Consider the following 14,970-nt stretch of genomic DNA (forward strand, 5'->3'; position numbering starts at 1 on the left):
CAAATGGAAAATGAAACAAAAACAACAAAATGCTGAAGTGGAAAGTCAGAAACAAACATTAAATAACCTGAGAAAACCAATACCAAGCTGGCAGGGAGGGTGGCTATTTAAAATTAAATTATAAAATTCAGTTTCTCAGTCACACCAGCAACATTTCAAGTGTTCTTTAGCCACAAATATTGTATTGAGCAGCACAAATATATACTATTTATATCATCACAAAAAGTTTCATTAAAGCTGAAATAGAAAGTGAAAAATTATAATGGCATGATCTACAGGAACACCAAAAACCACATACATGGGAATAAATCTAATGAAAGATAGGAACGATCATAACACTATCCAAATGAAATCCTACATAAATGAAGAGATATACCATATCCACGGATTGGAAGACCCCACCAAATTTTTAAAAATTATCAATTCCCTTTACAATGAACTATGGATTCAATCCAGATAAAAATACCAATAAAACTGTTGCTTGACAAGCTGATTCCAAAATACACACAGAAATGCCAGAAAGCACCGAGACACCTTAGAAGAGGACTGCTCATACTATCAAATATCAGACTTAATATAAAGTACAGCAATTAATATAACATAGTATTAGAGTAAGAATAGACAAATAGGTGATGAAATAGAATAAAGAATTCAGAAAGACATTTGCATAGTAGAGGTTCTAGCCAGGACAACTAGGCAAAAAAATAATAATAAATAAAAGGCATCCAGATTAAAAAGTTAAGAAGTAAAACTCTATTTGCAGATGACATAATCTTATACAGGTGACCCTCAAACAGCACAGGTTTGAACTGTGCAGGTCCACAGGGTGCCAAGATAATTCAACAGGGAAAGAAATCTTTTCAACAAATGGCCTTGGACAATCAGATAACCACATGCAAAATAATGAATTTGGACCCTTATGATACACCATTTACCAAAATTAACTCAAAATGGATCAAAGATCTAAATGTAAGCTAAAACTATAAAAATATTAGAGAAAACATAGAAGTAAATTGTCATAACCTCAGTTTTGGCAATGGATTATTTGCTACAACACTAAAAGCATGAGGAACTCAAAAAATAAATTGGACTTGATTAAAATTTTTAAACTTTTGTGCTTCAAAGGACACTATCAAGAAAATAAGAAGACAACCCACAAAATGAGAGAAAAGTTTGCAAATCATGTATCTCATCCGGGACTGGCATCCAGAAAATATAACATTTATAACTAATTTAAAAAGGCAAACCAATTAAAAAATGAGCCAAGGATCTGAACAGACATTTATCCAGAGACTGTATACAAATGGCCAACAAGCATAAAAAGATACTTGACCTAATTGGCTATCAGAAAATACAAATAGACTCCACAATGAGATACCATTGTATTTTCATTAAGATGGCTAGAATCAAAAGGTCAGATAATAACAAGTGTAGAAATGAGAACCCTCATACCCTACTGATGATAATATAAAAGTGTGCAGCCACTTTGGAACATAGTCTGGCAGTTCCACAAATGGTTAAACACAGAGTTACCATATGTCTCAGCAACTTTATTACTAGATATCAACCCAAGCAAGGGAAGTCAAATTGTGTGTCCACGCAATAACTTGTACAACACATATTATTGACAACAATATTCATAATAACAAAAAGGTAGAAACAACCCAAATGTCTATTAACTAATGAGTGAATAAATAAAATATAATCTTATCCATGCAATGGACTATTATTCCATAAAAAGGAATGAAGTACTAATAAATGCCACAACATGGATGAACGTTAAAACACATTATGGTTAGTGAAAGAATCTAGTCAGAAAAAAAGCAAATATTATATGATTCCATTTATAGAAAATTTCTATAATAGGCAAATCCAGAGATTAGTGGTTTCTAGGGCTGGGCAGATGGGTGGATAGAGAAGTGACAGCTACAGGATATGGGATTTCTTTTTTAAGTGATGAAAATGTTCTAAAATTGACTATTTTGATGAATGTACTTATCTGTGAATACACTATTAATAAAAACCAGTGAATTGTACATATTAGGTGAATTGGATGGCATATGAATTATATTTCACTAAAAAAGAAAGATACATGCACATGTTTGGTCATCTTGTTATGACAAAGGTAAACTTCCAGAGCACTGGGGAAAATGCTGTTTTTAATAAATCATGCTGGTTCAAGTAGATATCCATGTAAAGAAAAAAAATAAATCTTGTTCCCTTTTTTTTTCCTATTTTTTATCTTACCTAAAAATCAATCCCAGATGGACTGGAGATCTAAATATAAGAGGTTAAAAACTTCTAGAAGATAACATAGAAAGATATCTTTATGACCTTGTGTAGGCAAAAATTTCTTAACTAGGACACAGGAGAGCATGAACCATACAGAGAAATAAATTAAGCTACATTAAAATTTAAAGCTTTTCTTCACCAAGACACCATTAAAGAGTAAAATTCCTAAGGTATGAAACTATTAGAACTCTAGAGGAAAAAGTTGGAAACACTCTCCTAGACATTGGCCTGGGCAAAGAGTTTATGAAGAAGTCCCCAAAGGCAATCACAGTAGCAACAAAAATAAATAAATGGGACATGATCAAACTACAAAGCTTCTGCACAGCCAAAGAAATAGTCATGAAAGTAAACAGACAACCTACAGAATGGGAGAAAATTTTTGCATCTTATGCATCCAATAAGGGACTGATAACTAGAATATACTTAGAACTCACGAAAATTAGGAAGAAAAAATCAAATAACCCCATTAAAAAGTGGGCAAAGGACTTGAACAGAAATTTTTCTAAAGAAGACAGAAGAATGGCCAACAAACATATGAAGAAATGCTCAACATCTCTAATCATCAGGGAAATGCAAATCAAAACCACACTGAGATATCACCTAACCCCAGTGAGAATGGCCTTTATCAAAAAATCTCCAAACAATAAATGCTGGCGTGGTTGCAGAGAGAGAGGAACACTCCTACACTGCTGGTGGGACTGCAAACTCGTTCAACCTCTGTGGAAAGAAATATGGAGATACCTTAAAGCGATACAAGTGAATCTACCATTTGATCCAGCAATCCCATTGCTGGGCATCTACCCAAATGATCCAATGACACTCTACAAAAAAGACACCTGCACTCAAATGTTTATAGCAGCACAATTCATAATTGCAAGGCTGTGGAAACAGCCCAAGTGCCCATCAATCCAAGAATGGATTAATAAAATGTGGTATATGTATACCATGGAGTACTATTCAGCTCTAAGAAACAATGGTGACATAGCACATCTTATATTTTCCTGGTTAGAGCTGGAACCCATACTACTAAGTGAAGTATCCCAAGAATGGAAAAACAAGCACCAGATATATTCTCCAGCAAACTGGTATTAACTGAGTAGCACATAAGTGGACACATAGGTACTACAGTAATAGGGTATTGGGCAGGTGGGAGGAGGGAGGGGGGGCGGGTATATACATACATAATGAGTGAGATGCGTACCATCTAGGGGATGGTCATGATGGAGACTCAGACTTTTTGGGGGAGGGGGGGAAATGGGCATTTATTGAAACCTTAAAATCTGTACCCCCATAATATGCCGAAATAAAAAAACAAAAATAAAAATAAAAGAAAAAAAGAAAAAAAAAAGAGTAAAATGGTATGCAACATCATGAGACAAAATAATTGCAATGAATATATATGTATGACAAAGAACTCATGTTCTGACTATTTATAGAATTCCTATAAAATGAAAAAAAAAAAAGACTTCAACAGGTACTTTGGTACTTCCACAAGAAAATGAGATGTCCAAATGGCCAAAAGGAAGTGAAAAGCTATTCAATCACTTCAGTCAGCAAGAAAATATTAATATAAATTAAAACCACAGAGTATCTCACACTTAAAGAGTGACAAAAACAAATGTTGGCAATGATTTAGAATAACAGGTATTAAGAGTGTAAAGTAGAATAAAAAACTTACTTCAAAAGTTCATAATTCTTCTCATTTAACCTCACAGCATTCTCCCTCCAAAATTTTTCAGATTTATGCACAGGACTCCATTCCAACCTTCCAGATTTAAGTTCTGAACTGTATTCATCAAATGAACTATAAAAATTTTAAAGAATTCAAAGTTTATAAAAATCTGAGAGTTACTCCAAAAATAAGCAAAATAAACAACTTCACTGATGATTAAATAACAAAGACTGAACACTAAACAAAGTTGAAACAATCTTTAGTAAATCATGTGAACTTTTATTCTAGTCACTAAGGTCCAACATGCCTGTCAAATTTGAATGCTGGGCATGAGATATTAAAATGAGCACTTACTTTCAAAATCTTTTCCCCAATATATACATTATTGTGTATAAGTATTAATAAAAGACTTGATAATCTATCAGGATTTCTACCAAGACACCTGAAATTCTTTATTTGCCAGACCACTAAATATATTAATGCAAACTTATGTAAAAGCATAGTACTTTAACATAAAATAATAGTATACTTAATACTATTATAAGTATCATAAACTACAATATATCACAAAAAAAATCATATGTATCAGTATAATATTTTACAATGTGATTACTAACAGTGTAGAGGTAATTTGTTACCTGAATGAAGCTATTATAGACTAATTAAAAACAAAAACCTCTGTACATATAACAAATTGCAATTCAATTTAATTCAAAAACTATTCACTATGTGTAGAATAACTTGATTATTCAAAGCTTTATGATAGGAAATTGTTAATGTGGTAAGCCAGAAGACAAACACAGTGTCAAGACATGTTTGGACTTACTTTCAAGTAAAAAAGAGTTGTAGCCATTCGGATGTGGCTGTTAACTCGGTACAACTGGGCTGTACTGGGTAAATTGATCAGAGTATCTTGTTTGAATAAAATAGTAATTTACTTTAACGTAGGGCCAGCTAGTATAAGAAGTAAACTAGTATTTTTAACATTCATATCCTAAACCTACAACAGCAAAAACAGAGACAAGCCTCTTTCAGCTACCTCCATCCCCCTATTAGCTTTATGTAAATAAATTCAGTTATTAGTTAACATGAATTAAATCACTTAGAAAGCTAACTATCAGTAATCTTATTTTTTTAAAAAAAGGCCTTAATGATTACAAAAGAACTGATCATAAATTGTTAAATAAACATAATAATAATAGAATCTATAACTATAAGGCCTATTGCTGGCCTGCCTATTATATTAAAATCAACTTATCCATATTTGGAATTACAAAATTTCAAAAATAATTTGCCTCCCTCCACAAAAATTCAGTACAAACCGCTGATACAGGTAACACCTCCCATCTCTGGGAAATCTTTTGGGCCTTGGGATCATGGCTGCATTGAATTATCTGATAAATACATTTCTGAAGCACATACTACAGCAAAGGTATTTGCTGGGCAGTTGGAACCTCATAACAAATTCTACAAGGTTAGCATTTTTATTACTACTTTGCCACAATGACGTGAAAAATTCAAGATGCTTGTTTAAGGCCACATATGGAGAAAGTAGTGGAAAAAATTCAAACCCACATCAGCCTGGCTTCCAAAACCCAATCCACCTAAAGAGAAGAATCTATTTCCTGAGAATAGTTTGAAAACAAAGAATATGCATGTTAATGGGAAAAATCATCAAGATATTATGAAACATAAGCCCTATTTTGTGGGAGATAGGGGTAGGCAGAGAGGAGCTAGGAGGCTTTTTGGAAACAAACACAAGAAATCAGAGGGGAAGCAGGACTAGGCGGGGAAGATGGTAGGAGTGGTATGGAGTCCCTTCCCTACTGTGTAAGGTGGTTTTTCTTTATCCTATGTATATTATTTGCATTATTTTTTCATATAAGAAATAAAAATAAAATTTCATATAAAAAACAAACCTTTCATATAAAATAAAATCCATCCAGATGTACTTTGGGATGTACATGTACAGGCTCATGTACTTTGGGAGGCTGAGCTGGGAGGATCACTTGAGGCCAAGAAATCAAGACCAGTCTGGGCAACATAGTGAGACCCCCATCACAAAAAATTAGAAAAATTAGCGTGATGGTGCATGTCTATAATTCCAGCTACTTGGGAGGCTGAGGCCTCTGGGAGTATCCCAGGAGCCCGGGAGTTCAAGGCTGCAGTGAGCTATGATTGGGCCTCTGCACTACAGCCTGGGCAACACAGAGAGATCCCATCTCTAAAAAATAAAATAAAATAAGCCAATAGGAACTTCAAAAAGCAGGAAAAATATTCTCTCCATATATGGGCAAACCTCCTCCACAAATTAACAAACTATCATTAGTTAATGATAGTTAATGATAGCTGCTTAAAAAGACTCTGAAAGAAGACTCTCAAGGGGTTCCTTTTTGGGGGGCGGGGGTTTAAGCCACTTTATTGAGGGGAACTGGGGACAGGAAACAATAAAGGACGTAGAACGATGAGATTCGACATCTTCGGCCAGGCCAGGACCTCCCAGCCTTTGCAGGCGAGAAAAGCTCAAGGGGTTCCTGAGGGAGGAAAGCCAGTCAAATTTCAGATAGCAAGAAACAGTGGGAATCTCCCTGAGTGAGGAGAGACAATACATAGCTCTCACCAACTGTCGCCATGTAAAAATGATGTCTCAAAAGAATACATAACATATTTTAGTAAAATCTCTTTATTTTTACAGTTGGCAACAAATTTAGATTGTTGAAATGCTATGTAAGATCTTGAAATGCTTGCTATGTAAGTCAAAACAAAGCTCAACAGATCCAGCATTTGAGAATTTAAAAGAAAAACACACCTAAGGTCCTGGACACTCTCACCAAGTTTTTCCAAAAGAAATTTGATATCTTCACTGATATCTTCATCATCGTACTTCTGCTGTTCCAAGTTCTCCAACTGCTTCAGAACTTTGCACTGAATCATGGCCAAAGCATATTCTTGGCGTGTTTCTCTTTCAGTTGACTTTTCTAAAAAGTTCTGGGTTAGACACAATGATAATGAAAAACTATAATTTGTCATGTGATGTTCTCAGACCTCTACACTTTCTTTTATACCCTCTTTCCCCCTTCTAGTCTCAGGTTTAACCACCACCTTTAAGTGGATGACTCTACCTCAAATCCTTATTCATTCCTGAGTGTCCCATATCAGGAGCCTACTTTTGATTACGTCCATACTTCCTGGCTTACTAAACATCTTTATCAACCCAGACTTAGGCTTGGTTCGGCAGCACATATACTAAAATTGGACTAAAACAGAGAAGATTAGCATGGCCCCTGCATAAGGATGACACGCAAATTCATGAAACCAGATGAGCCTTACAACATTGAACACATTCACAATTAAATTCATCTCAATCCTTTCTCATGGCCTTTCTCCGTTTGCTGCCCACCTAGAGTACTTAAGATACTAAAAACGAATGTTTCTTCAAGTATCTCTCTAGTTTTCAGTCACCTTTTTTCTTCCCCTCTAATCAACCTGTAAGTGCACAAGGAACAACAATTAAAAAAAAAAAAACTCTCTTGCTTGAACAATTATCAGAAAAGTTCTGTGACATTCAGGTAAATTCTCTAGTTTTCTTCTGTGACTTTCTATTTTTAAAAAGAGTACTTAGGAAAATAGCAAAAGAACCTAAAAACATATAAACTGTTCACTGAATTAACCAGTATTTCTGAGTAAGGACCAGGCTAAGCCCTAGAAGCAGAAGAAACATGATAGGCCCCTACTGTCAAGACAGCTACTTTCACCAAGCTGCTAAAGAATTGTCAAATATCTCATCCCAAAAAACAAAGTACAATAACAACTTCACAGCAGTCATGTAATAACAATTCTAAATCAATGTACCAAAATTTGACACTACTTCTTTTCCTTTTTACAAGCAAGTTATAGCCCTAATAATTAGAACAAATAGATGCAAAAACAGATTTAGCTTAGCATGTGGAAGTTAGTGAGATTGATGCCAGCCACCATTCTTCCTCCCTTCCTGTTTCCCTCAGATTTTAAGTACCTTGAGAGAGTTTCCCTTAGTTTATTTATACCACCAGTAGCTTGGCTGTGTCTGGCTCAGAGTTGACACTCAATAAAGTATTTGTTAACCTAATATTCCTCCTAAGTGCTTACAACTGTAAAGATCACAAACTACTTGTAATCCTTTTTTATATAAACAGATAATGAGTAGCAGTAACATAACTAAATTAACTTGCATTAAGAATTACTTTGAAACATGAACTTCCACTCAGGTATAATGGACTAAGAACCTACTGGACAAACTCCTCCCTTATAGAAAACAACTATAAAACCTGGAGAGACTCAAAAAGCAACTACCTCAAAAAATAGTGAATAAAAGCAGATAGACTCTGATGTGAAGATCAGACTCTCCTAGGGTAGGGAAGTTGGAGAACAATATAATTAAGTCCCTGTCACTGAAGTTTCTAACTTGAAGCTAAGTATGGTCTGTGCATTGGACACCATGGCAGTCAGAGAACCCACAGAAAAGCTCAGTAGTGTTTTGGGGCTGGGGAACCAGAAAGTGAAGCTGGAAAACCATGAACACTGAGGCAAGTGAAGAAAACCACCAAGAAGCGTAGCAGAACTAGAAAAAGGACCCAAATTCTATCTGATCTGTTCTCTGACCAACCCTGAAACATGCATGTGCAGGACAGCCTCAAACCAGCTCAGCTAAAGACAAAGATCTGAACTGCAACCAGAGCTGCTACCCAAGAAACAAAGTCTGTAGTTGAAAGTCAGTTAAGAAAACTTTCCCCTAAAACAAAGGAAGCAATAACTTGTTGGAGAAAAACAGCAGAATGCAGAATCTCCACAGCACAGTATTCATAATGGCCAAGATAAAATCCAAAATTACCAGAAATACAAAAAAAAAAAAAAAAAAAGAGCACAGAATACAGTCTTAGAAGAAAACCAATTGAGTATAGCTCTAGGATGAACAAGATACTAGAGCCAACAAAGATTTCAAAACAACTACAACAATCCTCAATGAAATAAAATATGCTTATACGTAACCTTAACATTTGTACCCCCATAATATGCTGAAAAAAAATATGCTTTCAATGAATGAAAATCTCAGGGGAAAAACAAGAAACTATTAAAAATGATCAAATGGACATCCTATAAGTAAAACATACAATTTCTGAAATAGAAAATTAGCTGATAGACTTAAACAAGTGGAGATGAAACAGGAAAGATTAAATAAACTTGCAAATAGATTAAAATTATCTAAGGAGAAGAATAGAGAGATAAAGATTTTTAAGAAATGAATAGATTTGGCAAATGATCCAACATATGTGCCAAACAATGTTGCCAAACAATTCAACATATGTGCAAATGGAATACCAAAAGAAGAAAAAATGTAGCTGAAATTTTATTTGAAGAAATAGTAGCTGAAAATTTCCCAAATCCAATGTGAGAGAAATTTTTGGACATAAAATGTTCAAAGAACACCAAGCCCAAGCAGAGGCACATCCTTATCAAACAGATAAAAAGTTTGAAGAATACTTTTGCTGTATATAGAATTCTCAGATTATAGTTCACAGACAAAAAGACAAAACTAATATAAGCACCAAGTTACACTGGTAAATTTTATGAGACTTATAAAGATTAGTAAAGCCTCTATTTAAAGTAGAAATTATTCAGTCTTTGAGTCAATCTAATTTGGAACTGTTATCTTAAGTCATAAAATATGCCTCATGCAGACATCAAAAAAAAAGTTTCCATAATAAAAATCATTTCAAAAATCCATGTTTCATGCTAAAGTGTTAAAATTGTCATCATGGTGAAAGAATTACTACAAAGAACAAAAAACTACAATTTTGTGATATTTTCATGTTACTTCTGAATTTCTATTAAGTGCTGTTTTATCCTTTCATGTGAAATACTGCGAACAAAGTATGTATTTAAAATGGTTCAAAATTGTAAATATATTCCACAGATTCTATTTCAAGTGATGGAAAAGTATAATAGCTCCTATTTGGTCAACACTCTCATAGAAAATAGCTATAAAATCTGAATGAAATATAAAACTCGAAGGAACAAAGGACAGTAGAAATTGGAAGGGATTCTACACATAGAAAAAATAAATGGTACTAGGAGAATTTCTGGTGTTACAAATAGCTTATCTCCCAAGGGCAGACCCCAGTCAGAAACAATCCAGGTAAAACTCAGACAGAAACCCACAGGTCCGTAGGCCTGAAGAAACAAAAGACAGTTCAGAGTGACCACATCAACTAGAAAGTGAGAGGAGAAATCACGGAGAGAAACACAAAGAAGTCCCTTTGTGTTGAACTTTGCCCACTCTCTGACTGACCACTACACTGTGCATGCAAAGACAGACTTTAAGCAGCCCACCTATGCCTAAAAGAAATGAAAAATGAATTCCAGCTGCTGCTCACCACAGGAAGACAGAACTTAAGAGTTGGAGTGCAGTCAAGTTAACTGCCTGCTAAAACAAAAAACTCAACACTCTATGGAGCAACACAACAGAAACCAGAGTCTCTAGGATGTAACATACACAGCTGCAGTCCCCAATCCCCAGGCCACAAACTGGTATCAGTCCGTGGCATTTTAGGGACACAGCCACAGAGCTCCGCTGCCCTCGACACCCCACCCCCTGCCCCATCCATGGAAAAGTTGTCGTCCACGAAACTTAGGAAGGGAGGGTGCATAGCAGGAGGTGGGGGCTGCATAGCAGGAGGTGAGTAGCGGGCAAGCAAAGCTTCATCTCTATTTACAGCAGCTCTCCCACCTCCCCACTCCAGTCCGTGGAAATTTTTATTTCAGGAAACCAGACCCTGGTACCAAAAAGGTTGGAGACCATTGATTTACAACATTCAGGACACATTCACAAATTAGTAGACATACGACAAAACAGGAAAATGTGACAACACTCAAGAAAAAAGTCAATCAAGGAAGATCAACCCTGAGATGAATTAGATGCTGGGATTAGCAGAAAAAGATTTAAAGTAAACATTATAAATATGCCTAAAGAACATATGCTAGTAATGAAAGAAAAAAGGAAGGAAAAAGGAACAAAAGGGAAAGTTCAGCAGAGAAATAGACACTATAAATTTCCAAATGGAAATTCTATAATTTTGAATTTTAAAATTTGCTAATGTGCTCAAAAGCAGATTGGAGATGACACAGGATTCAATGAAGACAGATAAACAGAAATTATTCAATTTCACAAGCACATACAAAAAGATACTCCCTATTCCTACTCCTCCACAAAGTGAACAAAGGCTCAGTAACTTACAGTGTAATAATCAAAAGGTCTAACAAGTGTAATTGCCCAGAAGGCAAGGAGGAGTAAAAAGGTGCAGAAAAAAACATCTGAACACATAATGAACAAAATTTTTCTAAGTTTAGTAAAAGACATAAATCTACAAATCTGTAAGTGCAGTAAACACCAGAAAGAATAAAATAAAATATACCCAGATATACCACATTCGATCTTCAGAAAACCAAATATTTATATAACAAGGAAATTTTGATGGCAGCTAGAGAAAGACAACACATGATGTACAGGGAAACAAAAATACAAAGGAAGGCTGACTTTTCATCAGAAACAATGGAGGGAAGTCATAAGACAGTGGAATGATATCTTTAAAGTGCTGAGAGAAAAAAAGAACTATGAACCCAGAATTTGCATTTGGCAAAAATATCCTTCAAGAATAAAAGTAAAATAAAATCATTTTTATATAATGAAACTGAGATAATCACCAGCAGATGTATGCTAAAGCAGGAGTTGGCAAACTTTTACTGTAAAAGGCCAAAGACTAAATATTTTAGGCTTTGTAGTCTGTCACAACTACACACTACTGCTGTTATAGTGTAAAAGCATCCACAGAAAACACATAAATGAATAAGCAAAGCAAATGAGTATTCTAATAACACTTTATTTATAAAAATAGGTGGCGGGTCACATTTGGCCCATTGGCTACTGTAGTTTGCTGATCCCTAGGCTAAAGGAAATTCTACAGCTGAAGGAAAATGATACTATCATGTAGAAAACTAGATCTGTAGGAAGGAAGGATGAGATGCAGATATACTATATAGTTGGACAAATATAAACAACTGTATTTCCCTTTTAACTTCCATAACATACATAAGACTGTTAAGAGCAAAAACACTGCAATTATAGCATTTATAACATATGTAGATACGACAACTATAGCATAAAAGATTGCAAGTTCTTACATTTTCATAAAATAGTATAATATGAACTTTAAGTGTAATACATAAAAGTTGTATATTATCAGGGTACATGTGATATTTTGACAGATTCATATAATATGTAATGATCAAATCAGGATAACCGTGATATCCATCACCTTAAACATTTATATTTACACTGGCAACATTCGAATTATTCTTTTCTAGCTATTTTGAAATCTATAACAGGTTATTGTTCACGATAGTCACCTTACTGAATTGTCGAACACTAGGTCTTTGTTTCTTCTATGTAATTGTGTTTCTATACCCATTAATCCATCCGCCTCACTTCATCCCCTTCCTCCCCTCTATCCTTCCTGTCCTCTGATAACCAAAAATCATTCAGCCATAAAAAAGAATAAAATCCTATCATTTTTAGCAACATGGATAGAACAGGAGGTTATTATGTTAAGTAAAATGAAATTTTTTTAACACACTGATTACCTCTGAAGAAAAATGAAAATTTCTAAAGAATTCAATTAACCCAAGAGAAGGCAAAAATGAAAGGCAGAAGAACAAAAAACAGATGAGCAAACAGAAAACAGTAGAATGGTAAATCCAACCAGACCAATAATTAATAGACAAACTTTAAATATAACAACACAGATAGGCTGACACTAAAAAGATAGAAAAAGATATACCATGCAAACCATAAGAAAGCTGGTGTGTCATATTAATTTCAAATAAAGTAGAAATCAAGAAAATGAGCATTACTAGTGATAAAGACATTTCACAATGATACGAAGGCTAATTCATCAGAAAATGTAACATTCATAATTTTTTTTTTTTTTTTGAGACAGAGTCTCGCTTTGTTGCCCAGGCTAGAGTAAGTGCCATGGTCTCAGCCTAGCTCACAGCAACCTCAAACTCCTGGGCTCAAACAATCCTGCTGCCTCAGCCTCCCAAGTAGCTGGGACTACAGGCATGCGCCACCATGCCCAGCTAATTTTTTCCATATATATTAGTTGGCCAATTAATTTCTTTCCATTTATAGTGGAGATGGGGTCCCGCTCTTGCTCAGGCTGCTTTCTAACTCCTGACCTCGAGCAATCCACCCGCCTCTGCCTCCCAGAGTGCTAGGATTACAGGCATGAATCACCGCACCCAGCCTCAATGTTTTAATAAAAAAGCTTCAAAATTCATGATGCAAAAACTGACAAAACTGAAGGGAGAAACAGACACATCTACAATAATAGCTAGAGATTTTAACAGTTCTCTCTCTCATCAATTGATAGAACCACTAAACAACAACAACAAAAAATCATTGCACAGAAGATCTGAATAACACTATCAACCACCCTGACCTAAATAATATTTATAGAACACTACTCCACCTACAAAATATGCATTCTCTTAAAGTTTACACTTAGTACATTCCCTATGATAGATTGTAAGAGGAACCATAAAACAAGCCTCAAATTTCAAAGGATTGAAATCTTACAGAATATGTTCTCTAAGTTTAATGGAATTCAATTAACCACTTCAGTATGAGTGTTGACTATAGTCGATAGACACAGATGAACACGCACGGCCGAGTGTCGACTTTAGCCAACAGCCGTAATATGAGTTCTCTAACTTTTCATTTATCAAAATAAAATTATGAACATTTAAAAATAACGTAATAAAAACATGTATGTATATGTTACCTATTCTGATTTACATTACAAGTAAAGCTGCCTGTAAAGTAAAACAAGCTTTCAGTGCTTTAAATCTCGCCTCATCACACAAGAGCAAAATGGACTTGTAGTCAATGCACAGCACAAACTATCGTGCAGACTATGAGTGCCGGCTGCGGGCAAGGTTTCACAGCCAGTGAGTCCTGTACCAAAGACTAGTAAGCTTCTAATTTCTATTTTGAAATTTAACAATGCACTTCTGCATAATCCATAGGTCAAAGAAGAAATCATCATGATATATGACATTAATTCTTTTTATTTTTTCTTTTCATTTTTTTATAGAGATGAGGTTTTGCCATGTTGCACAGACTGGTCTGAAACGTCTGTCCTCAAGTGATCCTCCCCACCGCCCCACCGCCTTGGCGTCCCAAAGCGCTGGGGTTATAAGTGTGAGCCACCACACCAGGCTGACATTAATATTTTTATATCCTTGTCTCCTTTACTAAACTATGAAATCCTACTCAGTAGAACCATACTAGATATCACGGATTATTTTTAATTCTTTCCTTAACCTCCAGTTCTGGCTATGACTACTCTTACGAACTATTCTCTTTCAGAACACCTATTATGTCTTTCCACTCAAATTCTTTTCTGAGTCCTTAAAATATGGGAAGGCCTAAATCTGATAACCTCCACCTTTATGAAACTCTTCCATTCTTCCTTTCCTTCTGTGAGATTGTACTTGTCTTCCTACTAAATTTTCTGTTATCTTTTCCAGTTACTTTTCCTATTACCCACTCATATCCTTTTGTTCATTTTTTTTTTTGAGACAGATTCTTACTCTGTTACCTGGGGTAGGATTGCCATGGCATCAGCCTAGCTCACAGCAACCTCAAAATCCTGGGCTCAGGTGATCCTCCTGCCTCAGCTTCTCGAGTAGCTGGAACTACAGGCATGTGCCACCATGCCTGGCTAATTTTTTCTGTATACTTTTAGTTGTCCAGCTAATTTCTTTCTATTATTTTAGTAGAGATGGGATCTCCCTCTTGCTCAGGCTGGTCTTGAACTCCTGAGCTCAAACAATCCACCGACCTCAGCCTCCCAGAGTGCTAGGATTACAGGCATGAACCACCATGCCTGGCCTTGTTCATATTTTGT

At 35.3% G+C, this 14,970-nt stretch overlaps 1 protein-coding gene and 1 non-coding gene across 6 annotated transcripts in view; one reads left to right on the forward strand and one right to left on the reverse strand.

Annotated features, from left to right (window-relative positions):
• The window catches only part of ATP6V1H (ATPase H+ transporting V1 subunit H), a 119,985-nt gene that overhangs the window by 53,838 nt on the left and 51,177 nt on the right, over positions 1 to 14,970 (reverse strand). For all 5 annotated transcript variants that reach the window (XM_076005298.1, XM_012751765.3, XM_076005297.1 and 2 more), the window contains 2 exons: positions 6,774 to 6,952; positions 3,971 to 4,096 (listed from right to left, as the gene is read on the reverse strand). In XM_076005298.1, the coding sequence (XP_075861413.1) occupies positions 3,971 to 4,096; positions 6,774 to 6,952 (305 nt within the window). The remainder of the gene's footprint in view (positions 1 to 3,970; positions 4,097 to 6,773; positions 6,953 to 14,970) is intronic.
• LOC142872021 (U6 spliceosomal RNA) lies at positions 7,189 to 7,293 on the forward strand. The gene has a single exon (XR_012920269.1). It is a non-coding gene; the product is annotated as a U6 spliceosomal RNA (small nuclear RNA).

The sequence above is a fragment of the Microcebus murinus genome, chromosome 7 (genome assembly GCF_040939455.1).
Source record: "Microcebus murinus isolate Inina chromosome 7, M.murinus_Inina_mat1.0, whole genome shotgun sequence".
NCBI classification, from domain to species: Eukaryota; Metazoa; Chordata; class Mammalia; order Primates; family Cheirogaleidae; genus Microcebus; species Microcebus murinus.